The sequence below is a fragment of the Protobothrops mucrosquamatus genome, unplaced genomic scaffold (assembly GCF_001527695.2).
Source record: "Protobothrops mucrosquamatus isolate PMUCROS unplaced genomic scaffold, P.Mucros_1.0 scaffold1345, whole genome shotgun sequence".
In the NCBI taxonomy this organism is placed as follows: domain Eukaryota; kingdom Metazoa; phylum Chordata; class Lepidosauria; order Squamata; family Viperidae; genus Protobothrops; species Protobothrops mucrosquamatus.
In genome coordinates this window covers 123,159-145,292 of record NW_015387541.1, presented here as the reverse complement: position 1 = coordinate 145,292, position 22,134 = coordinate 123,159, and the positions used below count along the sequence as shown (strand labels likewise).

The window sequence follows — 22,134 nt, the reverse complement described above, 5'->3', positions numbered from 1 at the left end:
GCTTTAATCTCAATCTTTTCTATCATTCAAGTGAGTGAATATTCATCTCACCTCATACTCCTCTTTAAATCCATAGCCCTGTCCCCGTTTCATCTGAGTGATGTGCTGCAACAAGTCGGCCACTCGGATTGCTGGCTGGAACTGTCCCCTGGGATAGGACATTTCCACTGGGTCACAGCTTCGATAGGGATGGGTCTGGATTGTCAGGGTCGGTTGAGTCATCTCCCCATGGCTATTGTCTGTTTTAAAGATAGGGAGGCAAAACAAAGTTTCACCTAGCTGTTACTTGTGCATTTGTTTTCTTTCCCATAGGAATTAATTTCTCCCCATAGGCGAAATAAAGGACTATAGAGAAACCATCTATGCCCAATGCCACCAGGTAATGCGGAAGGAAAAAAAAAACCCACACAGAAGCAACAAAGTCATGAAATGGTTCTGTTAACAGCAGGAAGAATATGACTTTTTGATGCACTTTACATTAGAAGTGAAGCATTTTTTTTCATGCGATCTAGTCACACTAAATAGTCACCCACCCTGCCCAGCTCTGCCTGCTGCTGTCTGAGCTGAAGGGGAGGAAAATAACACAGAAAAGTGATATTGACTTTCCCCAGTTATTTTCCCCATCTTTATTTATTTTTATTTTTTTGCCAGCAGAAGCAAGTAGGGTGCCAGTGCTATTTTACAGCCTGTAGGGAAACTGGATATATGAATAAAGAGCTTTGATAGATTGGCAGTTTATGCTTTGTCTAACTGAAGATATACATCAGCAAAAGATACACAGATTTACATACATTTTTCAAATATTATTATTATGAAAATAATAAGGAAATAAATATCATAAGAGTGGGGACTTTGTAATTTGCTGTTTATTCTATTTGCTAATGCTAACTCTTGATATTATCTTCGGGGACCCTGCTCTCCTTCTGTTAGTTCTTAATTCTGGAATTACTTTCAGGATATTTTTCCAACTTGGAGGCTTAGAGCATGGCCTGGCAATATTTATTTTTCTACTTTGATTCTTATTCAAGGGCATTCTCAAGTTAAGTAAATCTGTTTGGTTCATTTACTCGTTATCGTGGAAGGAAATCACGTCAGTGATTGGGAATTGAGGCAATCAATATAGAATAGGGTTTGGTGATGGAAACAGCAAATTTTATGCCAGGGTATTTTTGTCCTGACTCAAGGGTGGCATGAACAGCACTTGAGTTCAGAAGTGGAGAAAGAGAAGGATTGCAATGTAGAATGTGTCTATTTTAAGCATCAGTATTAGGGCAGGAGAACCTAAAATGTTTTATTGCTTTATTTCAATTAATTTTAAAAACATGAAAGAAATGGAGTTTTGACTTTTGCGCAGATATTCTGAAAGAATTTTAATAAGAGAACTAATATATGCGAAATCTCTTTTTCTATTTTCTCACATCAACTAATCTAAATGGAGAGGATAGGGAATCCATCATCAGCTGTTTCTTTAATGCCCTTTATTCTGCATATGGATTGAAATCTCATTTTTTCTTCTTCTTAAATTGAATCAGTTTGGGTGAGGTATCACTGGTCCTTTACACATTATAAAAAGTAGATTAAAGTGGGGTTTTTTATGTTTTATATCAGTAAAAGATGAAACTGCTATATGTGTTATGGAATAAATAGGTAGAATACTTTCAAACTTTTCTCTTTCTCTTTTAGTGTTGCTACAGCTGTCATGGAAGGGAAAGATAGGTCAATTGCTGCTTGCGCTTCTGAATATATTTTTCTCAGCCACTATTGTCTAAAATTAAGCTAGATAATTAAAGGACAGGCAACATCCTATGAAAAGAAAGTTATGGCCCCAAATATAAAAGGTGTGTGAGTACAGTTTTTAGAATTTAATCAGCAATGCAAATGTGTGTGTGTGTGTGTGTGTGTGTCTGTCTGTCTGTCTGTATAATTTCAAATATTTCTTCTCCATTGTAATGGGTAAAGATCTAACATAGGAGTAGCAAACTAAGCACTTATTTATTCAATTAACAAGTCTAACATCATTGCTAATGATAATGACTCTGAACAGAGGGGATTTTCAAGGCTTATTAGTTTTCCAGGCTAGATTTACTTTCTCAATTCATCTTTCTTTATCCTATTTCCCATTAACCCCCTTTAATAGAGAAGGAGATATCTTTATAAGTATGCCATACCCCACTGGACTTACTATCCTTAATTTTCTACCATAATGTTGAATTCCACCTGTTTTACGACTGGCTTCCCCACAGTCTGTACATTTTTATGAATTTTGTTTAAAAGCATTGCAAGCTACCATTACAAGAGGGAACTATCAAAAATAATATGTAGACTTACTAAAGCATACTCAAAGCCACTGGATACATCATTATTCAAAATTACTTAATTTAGCATGTTCAATTGTAATTACTATTTCCCCATGCCTAGATTAAATGTTGTTTTGGTCTCTGCCATTTTTTTCAGTTTTATAGGGAAAAAATTACTAGCTGCTAAATTTTGGAAATTGGAGTCCACACATTTTAAAGTTACCAAGTTTGGAAATTACTGCTTTAGTATTTATCAGTGGCCAACCAGCTACTCCTGAGCAGTATTTTAAGCAACATCTAAAGAAGAAGAAAAAAGAAATAGATGATGACAATCTGGATTAGCTGTTAAAACTCTATTATAAATATTTATAATAATATAAATATAAGAAATCTTATATTTAATATAAATGGTACTACACTGACATATGAATCTTAGAGTGAATTACTGTTTCTGCTTGAACTGTATAGACAAATTTAAAAAAATCATTTTCCAAATTTTTGCTATTTTAACTTGTGCTACTAAAAGTGATGATGCAAAGTTCTAAGTAAGCACTACAGTATGTCCAAGTAACACAACAAGCTTTGTCCAAGCTACATTCAAATATTATAAAATATAATAAAGAATATAAATTCTTTCCAGTGAATAAGAGAATATGTAAGGATCAGTTGCAGAGAAAATCTGAACATGGATCTTTCAGTCTCAGCCAAATTTTTCACACTGGCTCTACATAATAATTTTCTGGTATTTATAAGCAAAAGCTGATTCTCTGCTTTGCAAAGTAAACAGCAACAAAACATAGCAAGCCATATGCTTTTTGCTCACAGATACTCTCTGAATTCAAAACAAGACAAGTACTCAAATTTTCTGCAAGTAATGCTAGAGATGTATATACTATTTCTAAGATGTCTAAGTATAAATTCATGAGATATTATGAAAATCATTTTGCCATCTCTTGGGATGTATTGCTTGCAATCCCAGAACAAATTAACAACAATAAATTATTGTTTCTAATCAATAGGAAGATTTTTCTGTAACTCAGTTTAAATTTCCTCTGTTTCTCCCTGCCATTTGCACTTCTGTATAAACAGAGGAAAAATATATTAAAAATGTTTACAGTGACTTATATTTGCTATATACTGTAGAATTAAAAAAAGTTAGTTGAAAAATTAACAGATGCCATCTTCTAACAGAACATTTTCATATTTACCAGTCAATGGATTTAATCTCTGTAAACTGCCTTTCTACCTTATACTGAATGCTGCTGCTAAAACATATTACAATTATAACATGTCTGTATGTTGGTGAATATTATAAGTAATATGCCTTTCTATTTACAATGCTGCTGAAGATCTAAATGCTTATTATTATGGTATGTCACTCAGTCAGCCAGATGTTTAGATTGGATTTGGCTTTTCATTCATCTGTCAAATTCTTTCCAAGGACCTGGGACATGCACATGTTATTATTTGATGATGTCAAAAGAATTGTCACAGGATGTAAGCTGTTTCAAGTAAAGCTGCCTTTTGCAATTGACTGATGGTGATTTTGTCAATGCCGATGGTGTTTAAGTGGTACTCCACTTGTTTTGGTATTGCACCTAAGGCACCTATTACTATTGGTACTATCTTTGCTGTCTTTTGCCACAGTCATTCTATTTCTATTTGCAGATCTTTGTATTTTGTGATTTCTTCCAGTTCTTTCTTTTCTATTCTGCTGTCTCCAGGATCTTTATGATATTATTATTATTATTAAGCATATAGCCACTCAACTTATAGACCGTGACTCCAGGCAGTATATGACATTAAAAGCACATAAGTAATCTGCAAGGGGGGGGGAATTATAAACAGTTACAAGCATTGTTTTTGCCATAACAGCCAGGTATTATCTGATCTTATGTAAATCATAGGCTTCAATCAGTTTTTTAGTTTTTAAAAAGGAACCCAAATTCTCAACTTTTCCGAACATAATAGAAATCTTGTGAGATTAGAAGTGTGTGGATAGTGCAGAAATATGACAACAATAAGATTAAGATCTGTTCAGACAATTCAAGTTCTGCCACAAAAAAGTGTGTTTTGAATATAAAAGGCAAGTTATGTTTCAGAACGCTCCATTAATTGTTACAGCTCTGATTTTAATATGATAAGCCTATCATATCAATTTATATTTTTATTATGTTAGTCTTGGCAGTGTGTAACATGAGACGACATCCTTTCCACAAAATAAATTATTTTTGAAGTGATGTTTACAATGGATTTAATTATACACACATCCAAACTCACTCTTCTGAAATAAAAGGTTGTCATTTATTTGACATTTCCTAAGCAAAGTTCCAGAATATCTCATATTACTTTTTGTGTTATCCTAGTGGTAAAGAAAAATACTTTAAAAATTGGCTTCCCAATTGTCTTTCTTTTCATTTAGCTATTACGTGACAAATTGTTTACTTCATGGTGAACCATTTGTCATGGTTCCTGATTGTGGTAATATGCTAATATAAAATAATTCCTGCCTTGAGAAGGGGACAATCATACTAGTGATTTAATATAATGTAGGGTTTTATTTGTTTATTTTAGCAAAAATATTGATAGCTAATTAATTAAGAGCTCAAACTAGTGGGAACTTGCTTTCTGAGGCTGATGATAAATAAGGGGCTCAATCTAATACTAAAAAGTATATAAAGAAAATAAAGCAGAACTTCATTTTTTGCTCAACCCCATATGAACAATTTGTTTCTGAGAAAAAACACCATCCTTCTGTTTAGGTTTCTTGGCTTCCAATCTACTATGGGCTATTTGCCCATCTTTAGACTGAAAGTGTAATATAGTTTGTCACCCTTTTTTTATGACTCTGGCATCTGGACCTGAACACAATTGTCAAAATCAATTAGAAAGTAACATGATTCTATGAGATAATTTTATGTTGCAAAAATAGGAATTTTGCATCATTTTTCACACAAATCATTTCATTCTGCATTTGACTTCCTGCTATATTTTTATTTTTTTGGTTTTATCATTTAGTTTGTCTGTTTCTGAACTCAATTTATGTATTCTGGTATTCTCCGGGTAGAATATTCTTTTTATTTAAAATAGGCAATTTATTTTATTATCCTTTATGACTTTTCTTCTAGACTTTATATCAAATGGACTATGGCTTAGTTAATATCCTATCCTATACCATCCCACCCTACCCCACTCTACCCCACTCACTCCACCCCACTGCTGTGTGTTTGTGTGTATGTGTGCTATTATATGTATAGTAGTGTAAAATGAAACTCTGGTAATATTTAGCAGAGAAGTTATTAAAAATAATTTCCTTCTCCCCCAATTAATATGCTAATTAACATATGATGTAAATATTGCTTTAAAGTATGTATTGTTTGAAACAAGTCCCCCCTAACAAATCAATAATGAACATTGGATTTTAGAAAATCTCCTGACTACCTATGGCTTGGAGGTCTTCTTTTACATCTAGCAATGTGAAAAACCACTGTCCAACAGCAGCATCTTATGCACTCATCCTTGGTGATAGATCATTTTTGCCCTAATTGTTCTACCTATTCAGGTGCCAGAAAATAATGCTAAATTTATAATGCTCCCTGGCAGCATGACTTTCAACGTTCAATCAAAAATCCATATTCCCCCATCTTAACATAAAGTCTTTCCATGGATTAAAATAGATTGTTTCAGAAGCTTTTTTGGGCCTTTTCTTTTCAAAGCAAAACTGTCTTCTTGCCAACTTGATATATCTTAAGAAGCAACCTGAGATTCCTGAGGAACTTTCATAGCTTAACATGATATTCTAACATTCTGACAATCATCTTTTTCTTTTACTCTTCTCTCAGCTGTGAATATGAAGTATCCAGAATGTCCTATGGCTTAGTTCTTTCACACTTTCTTTAGTCCTGCATGACAGCTCATCAGTAGGGTGTCAGCAGAGAAATGCCTACATGCTGAATACGTCACCATTGCTCATAGGATGCCAGACTATGTGAACCTGTTCTGTAGGAACCCTGCAGAATATCTTCTGAATTAGACAGTAGAAATTTAAGGATGTCTTTCTCTCTACAGTTCTCTTTATGGATGTAGTACCAGTATCCATTTGTTCAATAAGGCACTTGATAAATCACAGTCTCTTCATGGAACACTAGAGGACAAACTCATATTTAACACATTCCAGATACTTATGTGATTTTTTTTCTTGCCATAAATTTATGGCTACCTAAAGATATGTTAGCTATACTTGTAGATAAAATTGCTATAGAAATATTTGTACAGTTTTTCTCTTATTTCTCAGTTCTGTTTTGTCTTCAACCTGATCATTCCTCATCTAGATGTACAGTGATATTTTTTTTTAAAAAAAATCAGAATCAATGAAACATTGAACATATGGAGTTTTATGAATTGTAATTTAAAGCTTGAATTTCTCTTCATTGTCATCAAGAGGAAAATAAAATGGTCTAAGCCAGTTTCTTTTCAGTACAACAATAACAGAAAAAAACAGGGAAGGTTGTATCTACCTATGAAAAGCTATTTCCTTCTGATGTTCTGTTTTAATATATTTTTATTAAAAAATTTAATTACAATAGTAAAAACTAATGCAAACTAAGCAGAGAAGGAGAAGAGAATGGAAAGAATAAATAGTGGGGGGGAAAGAAAAAAAAGAAAAAAAAAGAAAAAGAAAAGCAATATATAAAGAAGTTATTTCCTACCTTCAGCACAAGCCTACCCAAACTCTTCATAGTATAAGGTTTCATCCTGTGTCCCATCCCTTATTTATAAGCAAATCCATAAAACATTAACTGTTCAATCCTGTTGTCAGCTAAAAGTTCCTAAAGGGCTGCCAGAACATTTTTTTTAAAGTCTTTGTGTAACATTGATCTATTAAACCAAGTTATATTCCTTCCTTTTACTTCTAACAGACTCACTTTTTAATTCAATAAAATATTTATATACAGTATGATTTGATTTCAATTCTTCTTTCTGCTATCACACAGATTTCTTCATGGCTTTAACAAGCCTTTTTGGAGATCTAATATGAAAACTTTTCCCAGGTCATTCTCTTGGTTTATTGTTTGTATTTCCCTTTTAATTTTTAAAACTTCACCTAGCTTTTTTTATATATCAGGTGAAGCGTCCTTTTACAAATCATTCTCTTGACTTGTTATTTGTATTTCCACACTCTATATTTTCTCTATCTTGACAGATAAAATTTATTCTACATCTGTTTTTCTTTCATTAAAAACGTTTAGACATAATCTATCCATAGAAGCAGACATAATACTGACAGTGTTGATATTATATTTACTAACTTCTGATTCCATTCTTCAAAGATTTCCTTTAATATTTCCAATGTTATGTTTTGTAACACTCTATAAGTTCCAGTATTAACTGACACAATGCTTGTAAATCTTTACTCCCCTCCAGAGTCCAATTTCTAAAACCATCACTTATCTTTTGTTTTAATTTGCAGTTCCCAAGCCAGAATCAATCTGATTCCCATGAGAGGCTGTTTATTTTTACAGTCAATTCTAATTTATAGTAAATCAATATTCCAAATTTATCTGAATCCTTAAATCAATGTATAACTTTCTATCTACCAAGGTATTGTCCTTGGTAGCTTGCTCCTGCACAGTTTCACCAGAGTTAACTTTGTTTGCTTGTTTGTTTTTTAACTTTCATAGGGTTGAAAAGAGGAGAAAGGGAAATAAAGTTTCTAAAGCATCATTAACAAAACCTGTTGCTTCAAGTTAGCAAACCAGTAATATAATTAATTATTTTATTTTCTCCGAGAGAGGAATTTGGCACAGAAGCAGGAGTGACATCTCCCTTTTAAAGTGGGGTAGTATTCATTTGTTTAGAATGTTTTTGATCATCACAATGGAAGATGATAAAGAAGAGGAAAATCCATCATTGCATCTCCTTAGTAATTATGACTTTCAGTGCACAAATGCTATCTAATATTGTTTATTGTTCTACATATCTGAATCAAGGACCAATTCAACAGAAAGCAGCATTATGTGAAAGTGTGTGCAATTTGTAATCACGGGGGGGGGGGATTTTACACTAGCTCCTGGTTTCATAGTTTTGCATGCTACAATGCATATTTCTGTTCACCTGTTCCACATGGTTTTAAAAGCTATGTCTTATTGATTAATAACTGAATCTGAAGAATGAGATTTCAGAAACTAAAACTGAGTAATGGAGGCAGCATAGACAATTAAAAAGTTCTGTTTTCTATGCTTTTCGTTAGCTGTCCATTTCTGATAATAATAGTGTTTTCCACAGGAAAAAAAATGTAATCTGTGGGGGGACTCCTCAGCTTATCAATTCAAGAATTTTTGTTTTCTTCCCAGTTTTGACGTAAGAAGCAACAGCTTATTTGGCAATGTTGGCTTTTGCCATACAGCATTCAGTGTGAAACTGCTGTTACTCTTTTCACTAGATGCACAGCTATTCATGGTTGTTGAAAGAGCTATAGGATCATTGTACTTTCAGGATGGAGACTATAGACTATATTTACAAAGTGGATCCAGTTCAGAATCCTCAAGCTAAGCACATTTCTTGGAGAAGGCTTTGTAGTAGACAGTGTGATCAATCAGAATAGAGCTGGAAGGGACCTTGGAGGTCTTCTAGTCCAAGCCCCTGCTCAAGCAGAAGACCCTATACCATTTTAGACAGGTAGCTGTCCAGTCTTTTCTATGCAAAATATTTTTCAGTTTGCTCTTGAATCAGGGCTATACGTTTGGTTTTTCCTTCTATTATTAAATGTGTTAAGCATAATTAGGACATATAGGTTTGTTTATGTTTCTGGTTTCAAAATGTAGGAATACACTGCACTGGCTTTTGTCAAAAAGTGAAAAAAGAAAGTTCTAGGGACAACTATAAAAGGATCTGGGGATTTCAGGTATTTTTATTTATTTATATCCCACCATTATTATTTCTATAACTAAGTCAAGGGGTGAACATACCTAATACTCCTCCCTCTTACCATTTTCCCCACAATCAGCCTGTGAGCAGGTTGGATTGAGGAAGAGAATAATTCACCAAAAACCATCCAGTCAGCTTTCGTGTCTAAGGTGAGATAGAACTCTCAGTCTCCTAGCTTGGTATCTCAACCACTAGACCAAATGGGCTGTCATTGAAATTTGTCGGTATCTGCTTTGAATTGGGATTACAAAAGTGAAAGAGGCCTCTTCCTGCTTCCAAGAATTAGAGCAGGACAGAAATAATATTGAGGTTTTTTTCCCCTTAATCCTTAACTTTATACCTTTAACTTTTTGTCTGTTTGCTTCAGTGGGATGCAAGTCAATTAATTACCAAAATCATCCTGAGAAGTGAAACTTACTGAATCCATTAACATCTTGGCAGCCTGAAGTGAAAGTGTCTTCATTGTGAGCGGCACTTTTTGTAGCAGTCTTGTCTGAAGCAGCAACAGGCCCCATTTCTCGTTGACTGCTGCTTTGGGTCTCTTTTTGCTTTTTGGCTAGTTTCCTTCAGAGTGTTTTGAAAAAAGGAAGAAATCAGAATTAGTTTCATTCATAAATTAAAAGAAATTGAAATAAAACCAAATATAATTTTTTGGGATTGCTAACAAAGAGTTAGAGGGGGACAGGCAAAAGTTTTCTTCTTCCCATATTTGGGTGCACCGACAGGGTGCATCAAAAAAACACTCCACACACACACACACACACACACAGAGAGAGAGAGAGAGAGAGAGAGAGAGAGAGAGAGAGAGAGAGAGAGAGAGAGAGAGAGAGAGAGAGAGAGAGAGAGAGCGAGCATATATTATCTGATTTGACATAACATGCAGGGTTGTTGCAAACCTGAGGATGCATTTTGATACATCTCCATTTGCAAGAGTTAGCAACGGAGAGTGGATATGAGAGTAGCAATGGAGTATCATGGAAATTCACAGCATTCAAAATTTGGGTCAATGAAAAAAAAAGAGCATAACCAAATGGGACAGCAATGGGATCTTATCAAGCAATTATATGAATCTAATCATGGAAGCTCCTTTTATAATTTTGTCTCTGGTCAAGTATACCCCCCCCCCCTAGAAATCCTGTCAATCTCTATTCCAACTGGAAAAGCAATCTGTCTACTGAGTAAAATATGTTTGTGTGAGACCTTGCTCTTTTGCCAAAAGTTAGTCTCCAGGAGAAAAATGGTAATAATGAGGCATATTTTTATTTTTATTTTCTTAACTTGAATATACTTAAAATTTAAATTTATTTTAAACATTGTATACAATTTAAAAATCTAAAGGCCATGCTTGGTTTATCAGTCTAGGTCACTTACAGTTTTCCAGTGCCATCTATAAAGTGCCCATCATTGAGTTATGTTTTGCTTATATATGTGCAATTTCTAACCACTTAGAAGCCTGTTTCCATAACTGTTTCTTATATACTGGAAGATACCACAAATTAAGTTTCTCCTTAATTTAAGATTAAAAAAAATATTTTTGTAGTAAGTTTCTACAAGAATAAGCCATTAAAATTTGTACAAACATCTTGCTGTTGGCTCAAAAAGAATCAAGCCTTCCAAGTGAACAGTAAGAAAAACTGCTATTTGTGACTCTGAAATGCAAACACTTGCAACATGCTGTTCTTAAAGCATCTCATACGTTGCATCTGTAAAGGTCTAGAAACTAACTTTGAAGCAGAACTAGGAAAAAATAACATCATAGTGAACTCTCTTCTTCTAATGCTGCTATTTCCTTTTCTATCCCAAAGGATGTTTTTTGGAACTAAGGACTGGATTCCTTGCATTCTACTTGTTTGATGGGTTCAGAAAACTGTAGAACACTACTTTCCCAAACTTTCTAATATTATGAGAAAATATGGAAACCCAACAGCAGAAAGCAATATATGTTGAAGACTTCGAGAAAGCTTGCTAGATTGGAACATAACTCTGAGCTTCCAGGTTGCCAAAGTGGGGAGTGAAAAAGCAATTCTTGAATGTAGCTTTCAGAGCCTTTCTCAAAATTGCCAGAAAATTGTAAATTTTAATGAGACAGAAGGGGAATATATTAACTTAGAATAGTTGCATTTAATTAGTTTGATATAATATGAATTAATATATCCAGATGAATTTCATCTCCAGATCACTGTGGCCAGTGTTGATGATGTAAAAGACACGTGTAGTGCTAATCCAGAAAATATGGCATGCTGGACTTAAAGGAAAAGAGATCACCCTCTTGTTTTCACTGGAGATTGACAGGAAAGCTGAATAGGGTCAGAGTTACCATCTCCTTTCTCTTGCCTGTGGAAGTTCATTCCAAAGAAGAGATGACCAGAGAAGGATCACGTTTCTTTCTTTCAAGATTACAAAGATAACTCATACCAACATATTCTTATTTGCATAGAGCTTTCTTCTTAACCCATTATTGTTGGCATAATTGAAATAATCTCAGATGCAAATTGTATGTCATCAAGCTGAATGAGAATCAGTAGGGAAAAATTCCAGAATTTCTCTACCCACCCCAAATTTTCCCCTCCCATGTTTCCTTAAACATATAGCAGACAGGTATAGTAATAAAATGCTGTCCCTATAAAGAGGCCATTTTTTATTTTTACACCCATCAGAAGATCATCCGTTTTGGGCATGGGTTAACCAGAAATGGTAGCAAGACAAAAACTTTTTTTCCCCATTGCCACCAGTGCAAGATCCCCAGCTTGGAAATGGGGAAGGGAACAATATTTAAAACTGGATGGATATAGAACATCACAACATTGCATGAACTTTGTTGATAAGAAAATGAAAAAGAGGGAAAAAGAGAGTGTACCTGCAGATATTATAGACATTCTTTGTACACTATTTTATTCAGTAATAAAATCTGAATAAAATATCTTACCAGTTTTCCTCTTCCTATGAAATAAATTGTTTTGTTCATAGGAACAAAATAAGCTAAATAATGCCTTTCTATTTAAGCAAAAATTAAATTGATTCTTACATAGGCAATCCATCTTTTCTGGTATGGGCTATGGTCATTTAATACTGCAGACATTTAGAGACAAAAATGTCAGGTGAAGATTGTGAGTTGACACAATGGCTGTTTTTGATCCTGTAAGAAAACTGTCTGCCTCTCATGCAGGAAAGTTACTATGAAATTTTCATGCAACGAGGACAACACTAATTATTTTGCTGAGGCAATTTTCATTGCTCCTATGACTTCCTCTGGCATTTCCTCCAGTTTGAAGGGTTCTTCTGAGCCCAAAATATGTCAGAGGAGACTGTGGAATAGTGAAAAATGAAACAGTGATGCAACTTTGCTTTTTCTTTGAAGAAGCAAGGTCTGCATTGCTTCATGAAGCTGCTTGGAAAGGATGCTTTGCTTAAAGCACTGACAAAGTGAAGCATTGGTGCCAATAACATTGAGATGGGAGATGCAATTTCAACCTATAATTTCATACACCAATCCACTCTCTCCTCCCTTTTGTAGCTCTTAATATGGCACCACCAAAGAAACTTTTGTCTGAGACCTTGAATTCTTCCTGTATGTCAAAATTGCTTACTTCACATTCAATAACAATTATAATTTGGATCCTGCAAAATAAAGATAAAAATGGAATCACCATACTCTTGTAAATGAAAGGAGGATTGAAACTGGCATTTGGACAAGGTATGACTAGAAATCTGATGAATCCTATACCCCAGCAAAAAAACACCTCCTGAACCCCAAAAGATACCTATCACTTCTTTTCTATACTGGTATTGGCTTCTGCCTGATGTGTCCAAAGATGGAAGCAAGGACAAAAGAAAAAAAAAAGGAGTGACTTTGTGTCCCTTGTCATTACATCTTAATAGTGATACAACTGGGCAAAAGAGAGCGGGACTAATGAAGAGAGACTAGTCAGCCCACACTCATCATTTGAAGCAGATATTATGGAATTTAAAGATTTGAAATGCCCTTTAAGTCATTACTTTTAAAAAAGAATTAGATATTGCACAATTAATATTAGGACTTTCTTTTTTATACTATCAGGATGATGCAGATATTGCACAAAATGCCTAATGAATGAACATCTGCAATATTGATGTGGCCCCCATGTAGGTTGATCTATATATCCTGCTGTAATACTGTTCATGATGGAGGGACAGAAGAAAATTAACTTGTGGAACATAAACTGTTGCATGTTATGCATTTGTGTAGAGATTTGTAAGATTTAGACATGAATAAGCAAATGATAGGACATCAGCTCCACTTCAGAAACAGGAAAAATTAATTCAGAACTCCCAAGGATAAGTTTTGAAGAGAAATTCCAAAGGAACTCTGGAACAGAGGCACCTCACTATCATAGGATTAATAAAATGTATACATGCTCATTACATCCTAGCATAATATCTGCTAAGTTCAAAACGAGTGTGCTTGATTCTATGTAACCATATGACATAGCATTTCTGCTTAGAAATTTGTTCTAATGTGAGAAATGGCTCTTAAAAAACAAATATGTGTACATTTTGTTATGGCTTCATTACTCTGTAATGATTAATGACAGGCACAACATGATCCTTTACATGACAATGTACAGTAGATGTGAGATGGGCTGCAATTAATCTTTCACTATATAAATATTAGTAAATGGGTGTCACAGTCTGCTGGGGCGGTATCATTAATATTGACACAGGAATGAACTCATGTGCAAAGGCATATCTTCTATGAAAAGATATGAGGCTGTATACACACATCACATTTCCCCCTGGTTAACTTACCTACGATTTTTGGAAATAACCCAATTTTCAGGGTTTACTGTAGTGTAAACTAAACATTGCACAATAAATTGTACCTAGGGGAACCTATAGGACTAATTCATTTGGCAAGTACTAGTTTTGCAGTGAGTGATAAAAAGATATTTTCCACTTTATGCAGTTCAAAGTAAGCACAAAGTGTTAAGATAGAAATACAATACATATTATTAATAGGGGGCCAAAAGTCCATATGCATAATACTAAGTCCCCCACAGGGCTATTTGATTTTATACACTTCTAAATAAATAATAATAAACATTATAAAGAAAAAAATATATCATAATATATAACCAATAATAGGTTCAGCAATACATTGTAGAGACTAGCTAGGTAATTGCGCAACTTATGCAGAAGTAATATTCTAGATTGTTAATAGAATGCAGCTATATAAACTTAATTATTAGAGTTTGTTTGATTTCTCAGTCAAAATGTAATCTGAAATGATGAGCCTATCATAATGAACATTTTAAGTTACTGAGGTTAGCCATTATTGATATACTATTAAGGGGTATAAAAAGATGAATATTGCTTATTAAAATAAATTTAAATGATACATTGCAATAAATTCCTACACACCCTAATAATTCAATTCATTCAAAGGATTTATTTATTTATAATTCAATTTATATGGCTGCCCATCTATGCAGTTAAACTCTGGATGGTGAACAAAATGAAAATATAGCAATCTATTAAAACTGAAAAAAGAAACAAATAGAATCCTCCATTAAACCTCAATTTTCATGTATTTCATGCACCCATACCAGAATTTCAGTAACTAAGATTCTCACCCTGAAGCATAGAAAAAGACCCAGATCTTCAGTCTTCTGAAAGGCCAATAGAATTGGAATTGTCTATATCTCTTGGGGGAGATTATGTATAGGTGTCATGACAGATAAAGCATGCTTCCTCGGACTCAACAGGTGACACTGGTTTACTGAGGAAACCCAGAGCAAATCCATCCTTCCATAACTGATGGTACACGTGGAAACCATCACAGGTACTTAATTCTGTAAATAACTTTCATTCTATATAGGGCTTTATAGATGATAACCAACATCATAATAGCACTTGGAAGCTTACTAAGGGACAGTGCAACTCATGCCATTCATATACCAGTAATTATATATGGTTGTATCCTGGTGTGTTCAAAAAGCACATGTGCACTGCATTCTGGACAAACGGAAGTTCCCAAATGTTCATCAAGGACAACCCCCTATAGACCATGTTGCAATAGAGGAGGTAAGTAAGACATGACTAACCCATGAACAGTGCCTGCTCATCTAGGAATAAGTGCTACTAGTGCACAAGATGCATTTGTGTGAAAGCTATCATGATCACAGCTGCCACTTTCTCCTCAAGTAGGATTCACATTGCACAACTTTATTATCTCATTCAGAGTTAATGATGAAAAATCACTTGAACCAAAACAATTTCTTCCCATTCAAATATTTTCAGCTTTCAGTCCATTACCACATTTGGATGGCCTGGGACAGATAAATTCCACTAAAATATACTGATGCCTAACTCCATGCCAACAAATTATTCCCTCAGCAAATTCATAAAGATATTAAATAGGAGGGGATAGAATCAAATTCTGAGGTACTCTGCAATTTAGATCTGACTCTTCCCCTTCCTACCAACACTGACTGAAAGGAGGAGAAACACTAAAGAACTGTGTTTCCCACACCCAACTCCCTCAGTTGGTCCAACAAGGTACCATTACTAATATCAAAAGCTACCAAAAGATATACTTCCCTATTCTGGGCTTGTTAAATTATAAAAATACTACTGTTTCTTTGTTCTGCAAAAGCCAAATCATATAGTTTTGAATTTAATAGCCCCCACAAATAGATCCAAAGTAAAATAATCTGCAGTAAATCTGCAGTAAAAAAATTCAAAATTACCTTGCTGTTTTTTAAATGATAGAGGAGATCCTGAAACACTAGTCTGGACTTAGAAATTAAGAAAAACATTTGGGATAATTCATATCCTCTACCCAGTTTATCACACAAATAACCTGATATGCCAATATAATGATTCAAAATAACAGGAGTCTGTAATATCCTTATATATTGAAGAAACCTAATGAATCAATTTAAACCATTAGAGTGGGACCACAGTGACCTTTTTATAACATTTTTAACAGGCCTAAGAGAGATTTAAAATAAGTGTTCAGCCTATTGAAGGCTTATTTTGCTTTGTTTCTATTTAAAAATGTCAGCTTAAGAACATAAGAAGGGCCTTTTTGGATCAGATGCCTGGCCTATCTAGATCAGCAATCTTTTTCACAGCCAACCCACCAACTGTACAAAGTCTTCTAGATAACCTTCAGGTTATCACATTGCCATCAAGGCTTAGCAGCCATTGATCTCTGTGAGGTCCATGAATTGGTGGAATTAATTCTACAATTTATTTATACACTGTATTTTTAAAGAATTCAATTGCACTGCCTTGACCTCTAATTCTAGGCTTTTAGGAAGGGGAAACAGCTTTTTCTTATCCACTTTATGCTTCCTTTCTAGACTAAAAAGTCCCCCAAATCTCCATCTTTTCTTATAGGAAAACTGTTCTGATTATCTTATAGGAAAACTAAGAACTGATTATCTTAGTTGCTCTTGAAACTTCTCTAGTTCCCTTATATCCTTTTTGTGGTGTGCTGACCAGAACTGCAAACAATATTTCAATATATCATTGATTGATATAAGGGCATTATGATGTTGGCAATTTTTCTTTCCTCATTAATCATTCCTAGCTCTGATCCCATTAACTTTTATGAGTAGTTAGGGTTTTTGGTAGAAAGATGCATCACTTTACCCTTGCTCACATCTGGCATTTTGATACTCTGCTAGTGTGGAGAGATTCCTTTGGAGTTCTTCAAAATCCTTTATTGTTTTTACTACTCTGAACAATTTAGTATCCTCAGTGAACTTGGTGATTTCACTAGTCATGCCCAATTCCAGGCCATATATAAAATATCTTAAAAAGCACTTATCCTAGGACAGAACCCAGGGGACTCCACTAGTTACATTCTTCCATTGTAAGAAGCATCAAGGAAAAAAAAGATAAAATTAAACATTGAATATGAGTTCTGACCTGTCAGTGTGCTGAGCTATCTTTTGAGTGACAGAAGCATTTATCTGAAATGCTTACCTTCCACAAAGAAAGCAATTCAAATGCTATTTGTAAAGTCATGACAAGCTATATCCGTGATAATTTCTGTTCCCTTCCTTGACCATAAACACAACTGAAGCATCTAGGAAAAGTGACTTTCATCTCATTAGTGCCAATCCTTTACAGATCATAGGCTTATCAAATGTGAAATTCTGAAGAATTTTGCCTGCCAGTTATCAGACAGTGTGTGTGTGTGTGTGTGTGTGTATACCTATGTTTTGGTCATTACACAAATTACAAGGTGAATGGTGAAGAAAGAATTCTCAGATGACTGTCAGAATGAAACCAGTGTGTGCTGAGATAAATGTCATAGAAAAATGCTTATGTTTACTGTTTTCATACCTGTGTTGCATTTTGGTGACCAACAGTAAAGCTAGAATGTAGTATATTTAAAGGATTTTTAGGCAATAAAGAACAGAGCCTCTCTGAAACTTCTTAGCACTTAATAAGCACTAGACTTTCAATGACTACAATTATATAACATCTGAGATAAACCTTTAAATTCTGTTCAAATCTCTACTTTGATTTCACCTTTGAATCAGATAGTAGGTGCCATGTCAGTATTTGACCTGGGAGATAGGATTTGAAATCCACCAGATATCATCTTAAAGCATTGTAGAATATTTAAATCAGCCATCTAGATCTGGCTCTATCTATTTAAAGGGAAAGCACTGAGGTAACATGTAAAATCTTTTGGACGAAAGGAAGGGTAGCAGCAAAATAACTAACTAAATAAAAAAGAACAAGTATTCACAGAGAAACCCAGATCAGATTTAAATCCTTAAAAAGATGTGCAATACTTCCTGCTGAACATCCAAAATTTACATGATTAGGACAAGCTGAAGAGAGTGCTACAAAACGGCAATACTAGGTTCACAAAGTCACAAAGGCAGGAAATTCAGCTCTGTATGCTGAAATTGTACTAGAGCAAGTGATTGTCAATAGGAAACCTTGTGATTTAATGGTAAGGAGTCTACATACAGTAATCATACATTTTTCCAAATGCGAAGCTTCTAAAATTATTGCAGTTGTGCAGTTTTCTTTCCATTCATTTCAAAGATTTGACTTAAGAAATTTATCTGCACCTTTAAAACATATAAAATGCTATAACAGCAATTCTTGCTGGATTATATTCTTAAAATGCAAGGAGAATCAATGTTTTATTTATTTTCTATATTTGACAGATTCAACATGTAAATGATGACATTTCACAAAATAGTTGGTACAGATTTATCCAAATGATTCTATTTGAATCACTTCTTTTAACAATTTTATTACTTTATGTATGAGATTGCAATGGAAACCAAATATATGCTTTGATATATGATATTAAGCATGCAAAAGGTTGCATATAATCCCTGGGTTCTCATTTTGCACATTCAAAAGAATGTTCAACAATATTCTGTCAAAGAGATAAAACTAAAACCTAGCCTATAGCATAGTGAATTTTTTCCCTTTAGGAAATAATAGCACTCCCCCAATAGCAAATAATGTGAAATTTCTAGAGTAGCATAAAGAAAAATCTAAAGCTGCAACAATATAAATTTAAGCCAATCTAAAACTAGTCACTGCCTTGATGATGGACTATTTCACAATACTATTCTATTCTACAATTTCTATTTAATTTCTACATTATTAGAAAAGCAAGATACAAAACTTAACATTACAGGTCATCAGTAACCAGAGCAAAGGTAGAGGAATCATATCTTACGTTCAATCAGGTCCAATTCTCAACGACTGGACAAGTCCTTGCAGTTTTCTTGGCAAGGTTTTTCAGAAGTGATTTGCCACTTCCTCCTTCCTAGGGCTGAGCGAAAGTAACTGGTCCAGAGTCACCCAGCTGGCTTTATGCCTAAGGCGGGATGTGAACTTATGGTCTCCCACTTTCTAGCTGATGCCTAAACCACTACAGGTAGTCCTCAACTTACAACAGTTCATTTAGTAACCATTCAAAGTTACAATGGCCCTGAAAAATGTGATTTATGATTATAGTTCACAGTTACGACCTTTGCAGCATCTCTATAATCATGTGATCAAAATTCAGATGCTTGGCAACTGGTTCATATTTATGATAATTGCTGTGTCCCAAGATCATGTGCGACCTTCTGACAAGTAAAATCAATGGGGAAGCCAGATTCACTTAACAACTGGGTTACTAGCTTATCAACTGTAGTAATTCAGGGAACAACTGTGGCAAGAAAGGTCATAAAATGGGGCAAAACTCACTTAACAAGTGTCTCACTTAACAACATAAATTTTGGGCTCAATTGTGGTCATAAGTCAAGAATACCTATACTCCATCCAGAAGCTGTTAAATATACCTTTAGGCTCCATGTATTAAAAAAAAATACTAGCTTTTATGAGCATTTTATGAATGAAAAGATGATTTAAAACCTAACCAGGTTGTGATTCAACTTAATATCATTATCATCACCCCAAACTCACTCCCCCCTCAGTTTTCCATTTCCAACTTCTACCACTTGAGTGACTCATTTAAGGAAACTTGAACTGGAAATAATACTGTCTCTCCCTGAAATTCTACTGCTTTCTGCAGCTAGGCCTAGTATATAAATGACTATGTATTTTTATAAACGAATCTACAGTAAGGACTGCAAAACAGGTAATGATGGGCTTCATTTTTTGTGCCCTTGAGCTAGAGAAGACATGTCAAACACAAGGTCCAGGGGCTGGATGCGGCACGCAAAGTGGTTTAATGTGGCCCGCAAAGCCATCCTGGAAACAGTGAGGGAACGGCCCCCACTGTCTTGGCCCTGGCCCAGGCCAGCCAGGCGGGAGCCAATGTACAATTTTGTGGTGGCCATCTATGCCACTCAGTCTCCCTCTGAATTTGCCCTGGTACCCATCATGAACAACCTAACTAAGGAGAGCAAGCACAGCAGCAGCAGCCTTGAGGAGGAGGTTAGTTCAGCTGGGTACCCCCTTGGGGAAGTGGGGCTGGGCTTGGTGCCACAGGTGCTTGAGGGCCAGGCTGGGCATTTGACCTCTGTTGCCCAGGGCTCTGGGCAGCCCACACCACCATCCAGCCCCCCCCACATGGCCTGAGAGGAACAGTGAGGCTCCTCCAGTGGACCATGCCTAGGCACTTGCCCTGGTCCCACCCCCTTCTGCCAGAGACCCTCAGATCTGTCCCACTCCTGCCCAGGCCCCCACAGGCACCATTGATGTGAACAATGTAGAGCTGGCCATGCCCACCCAGTAGGCCACACCCACTCCCTCCACGCCCACCCGGTAGGCTGCACCCACCCTGGCCACACCCACCCGGCCTCCCAAGGGCAACTGCAATGCTAATGCAGCCCTCAATGAAATTGAGTTTGACACCCTGAGCTAGAGAATCTATTTGCTGGGAAGACACTGTGAAGAACAGGAAGATTGAATCTATGGTTATATTACACCAAATGATATTCATACATTCTGTCCTTCCTCTGTGAATAGGAGACAAAACTTAATATTATCCTATTAATAGGGTAATATTAATCCATTCATTAGAGTAATATTAACCTAATGTTATAGACATACTAAGGTTGAACCAGAAGGATAATCACATTTCAGGAAGCAAAAGAATTAATTTAAGGAGCAAGAAAAAAAGGAACAAAAAAAAGGTTCTTGCCTTTTATTAATTGAGAAAATCATATGACTTCTATGAATTCTCTTTTGAGAGAAAATAATATATAAAATATTATAGCACTTCCTGTTAAGTGCAAAAGTTATTCTAAAACAAGATTATAGCTCTTAGATATATAAATAGTTGGAAATAAAGACATGAACTTCAACAAACATATGCATGATTCATTTTCAGCCTAGTCACATTTGGCTCTTTTTTAAAAACAAAAAATTAACCTTTGATGAGGGAAGCCAGACAAAAAGAAATCAAAGACCCTGCATAATTTAAGGATTAGCAGAGCCCAAAATAATTGAACTCAAATACTAGGATATGTTTTAAAACCTTGGGAAAAAAGTTAGTGAAGTAATAGTACAATAAGCAATTTTAGTGGACTTTCAAATTGATTCATACATGGCACATGATATCCTGTATGTGAATTCTACGTAAAGCTAGTCTGAATACTGTGGAAGAAGCGTTCATTCTTTTAGATTATGCAACTTCCTTAGATTTAGATCTGTTAAAATGTTTAATTCTGGCCTTGTTAATAGATGCAGACCTTTCTTTGAGATGCTAAGGAATTATATGATCAATATCTGTTTTTTACCTCAAATAATGGAAGGCCAATGGAACAATATTTAATCAAGGTGCTGGCATGAATCGCAGTTCTAATTGGATTGCTTCAGAAGCACATGGCTGCAGATATTTTTAAGGATTTTAAAGTATCCTCCTTATGGTTCTATCTTGATTAGAACTGTGAATATGCAAATGTTCAAATTTATCTTTCCCACAATCTGTACTCTCAGTAAAGGGTGCCCAAATAGCTAAATAAATAAATAAATAAATAAATAAATAAATAAATAAATAAATAAATAAATAAATAAATAAATAAATAAATAAATAAATAAATAAATAAATAAATAAATAAATAAATAAATAAATAAAAAGCAAGAATGCTTCCAGATGAAGATTTCTTAATACACAGTGTTGATTTTCAGAAATGTGAGAAAGAGTAACAAAGAGTCCTGCCTGTTACGGTATTCATTTCTTTTGGCCCTAATCAGACAGAGTTGCTAGTCAAAGACTAGTGGGGAAAAATGGAGTGAGAAGGGTATAGATTATATCTGCACATGGAACCAACTCTCTTGTGTTCTTCTATTTTTGTCCCCTTTAAATATGTGGCTGGGGGTATTAATACCATGGGCATTAATAGTACTCATTAAAAATAGTGAAGTAATACAAAAAAAATCAAGAAAAATATTTTATAAACAAAGAAACAAAATCCTGCTGCTCTGGTGT

General features: G+C 34.8%; 1 protein-coding gene across 1 annotated transcript in view; it reads right to left on the bottom strand.

The window, feature by feature from the left end:
- Nucleotides 1–22,134, bottom strand: part of LOC107292458 (receptor-type tyrosine-protein phosphatase T-like) — a gene marked incomplete at its 5' end in the record, with an annotated part of 181,919 nt that overhangs the window by 56,107 nt on the left and 103,678 nt on the right. Inside the window, 2 exon segments of the mRNA XM_015821547.1 lie at nt 52–239; nt 9,643–9,788. Coding sequence (XP_015677033.1) covers nt 52–239; nt 9,643–9,788 — 334 coding nt within the window.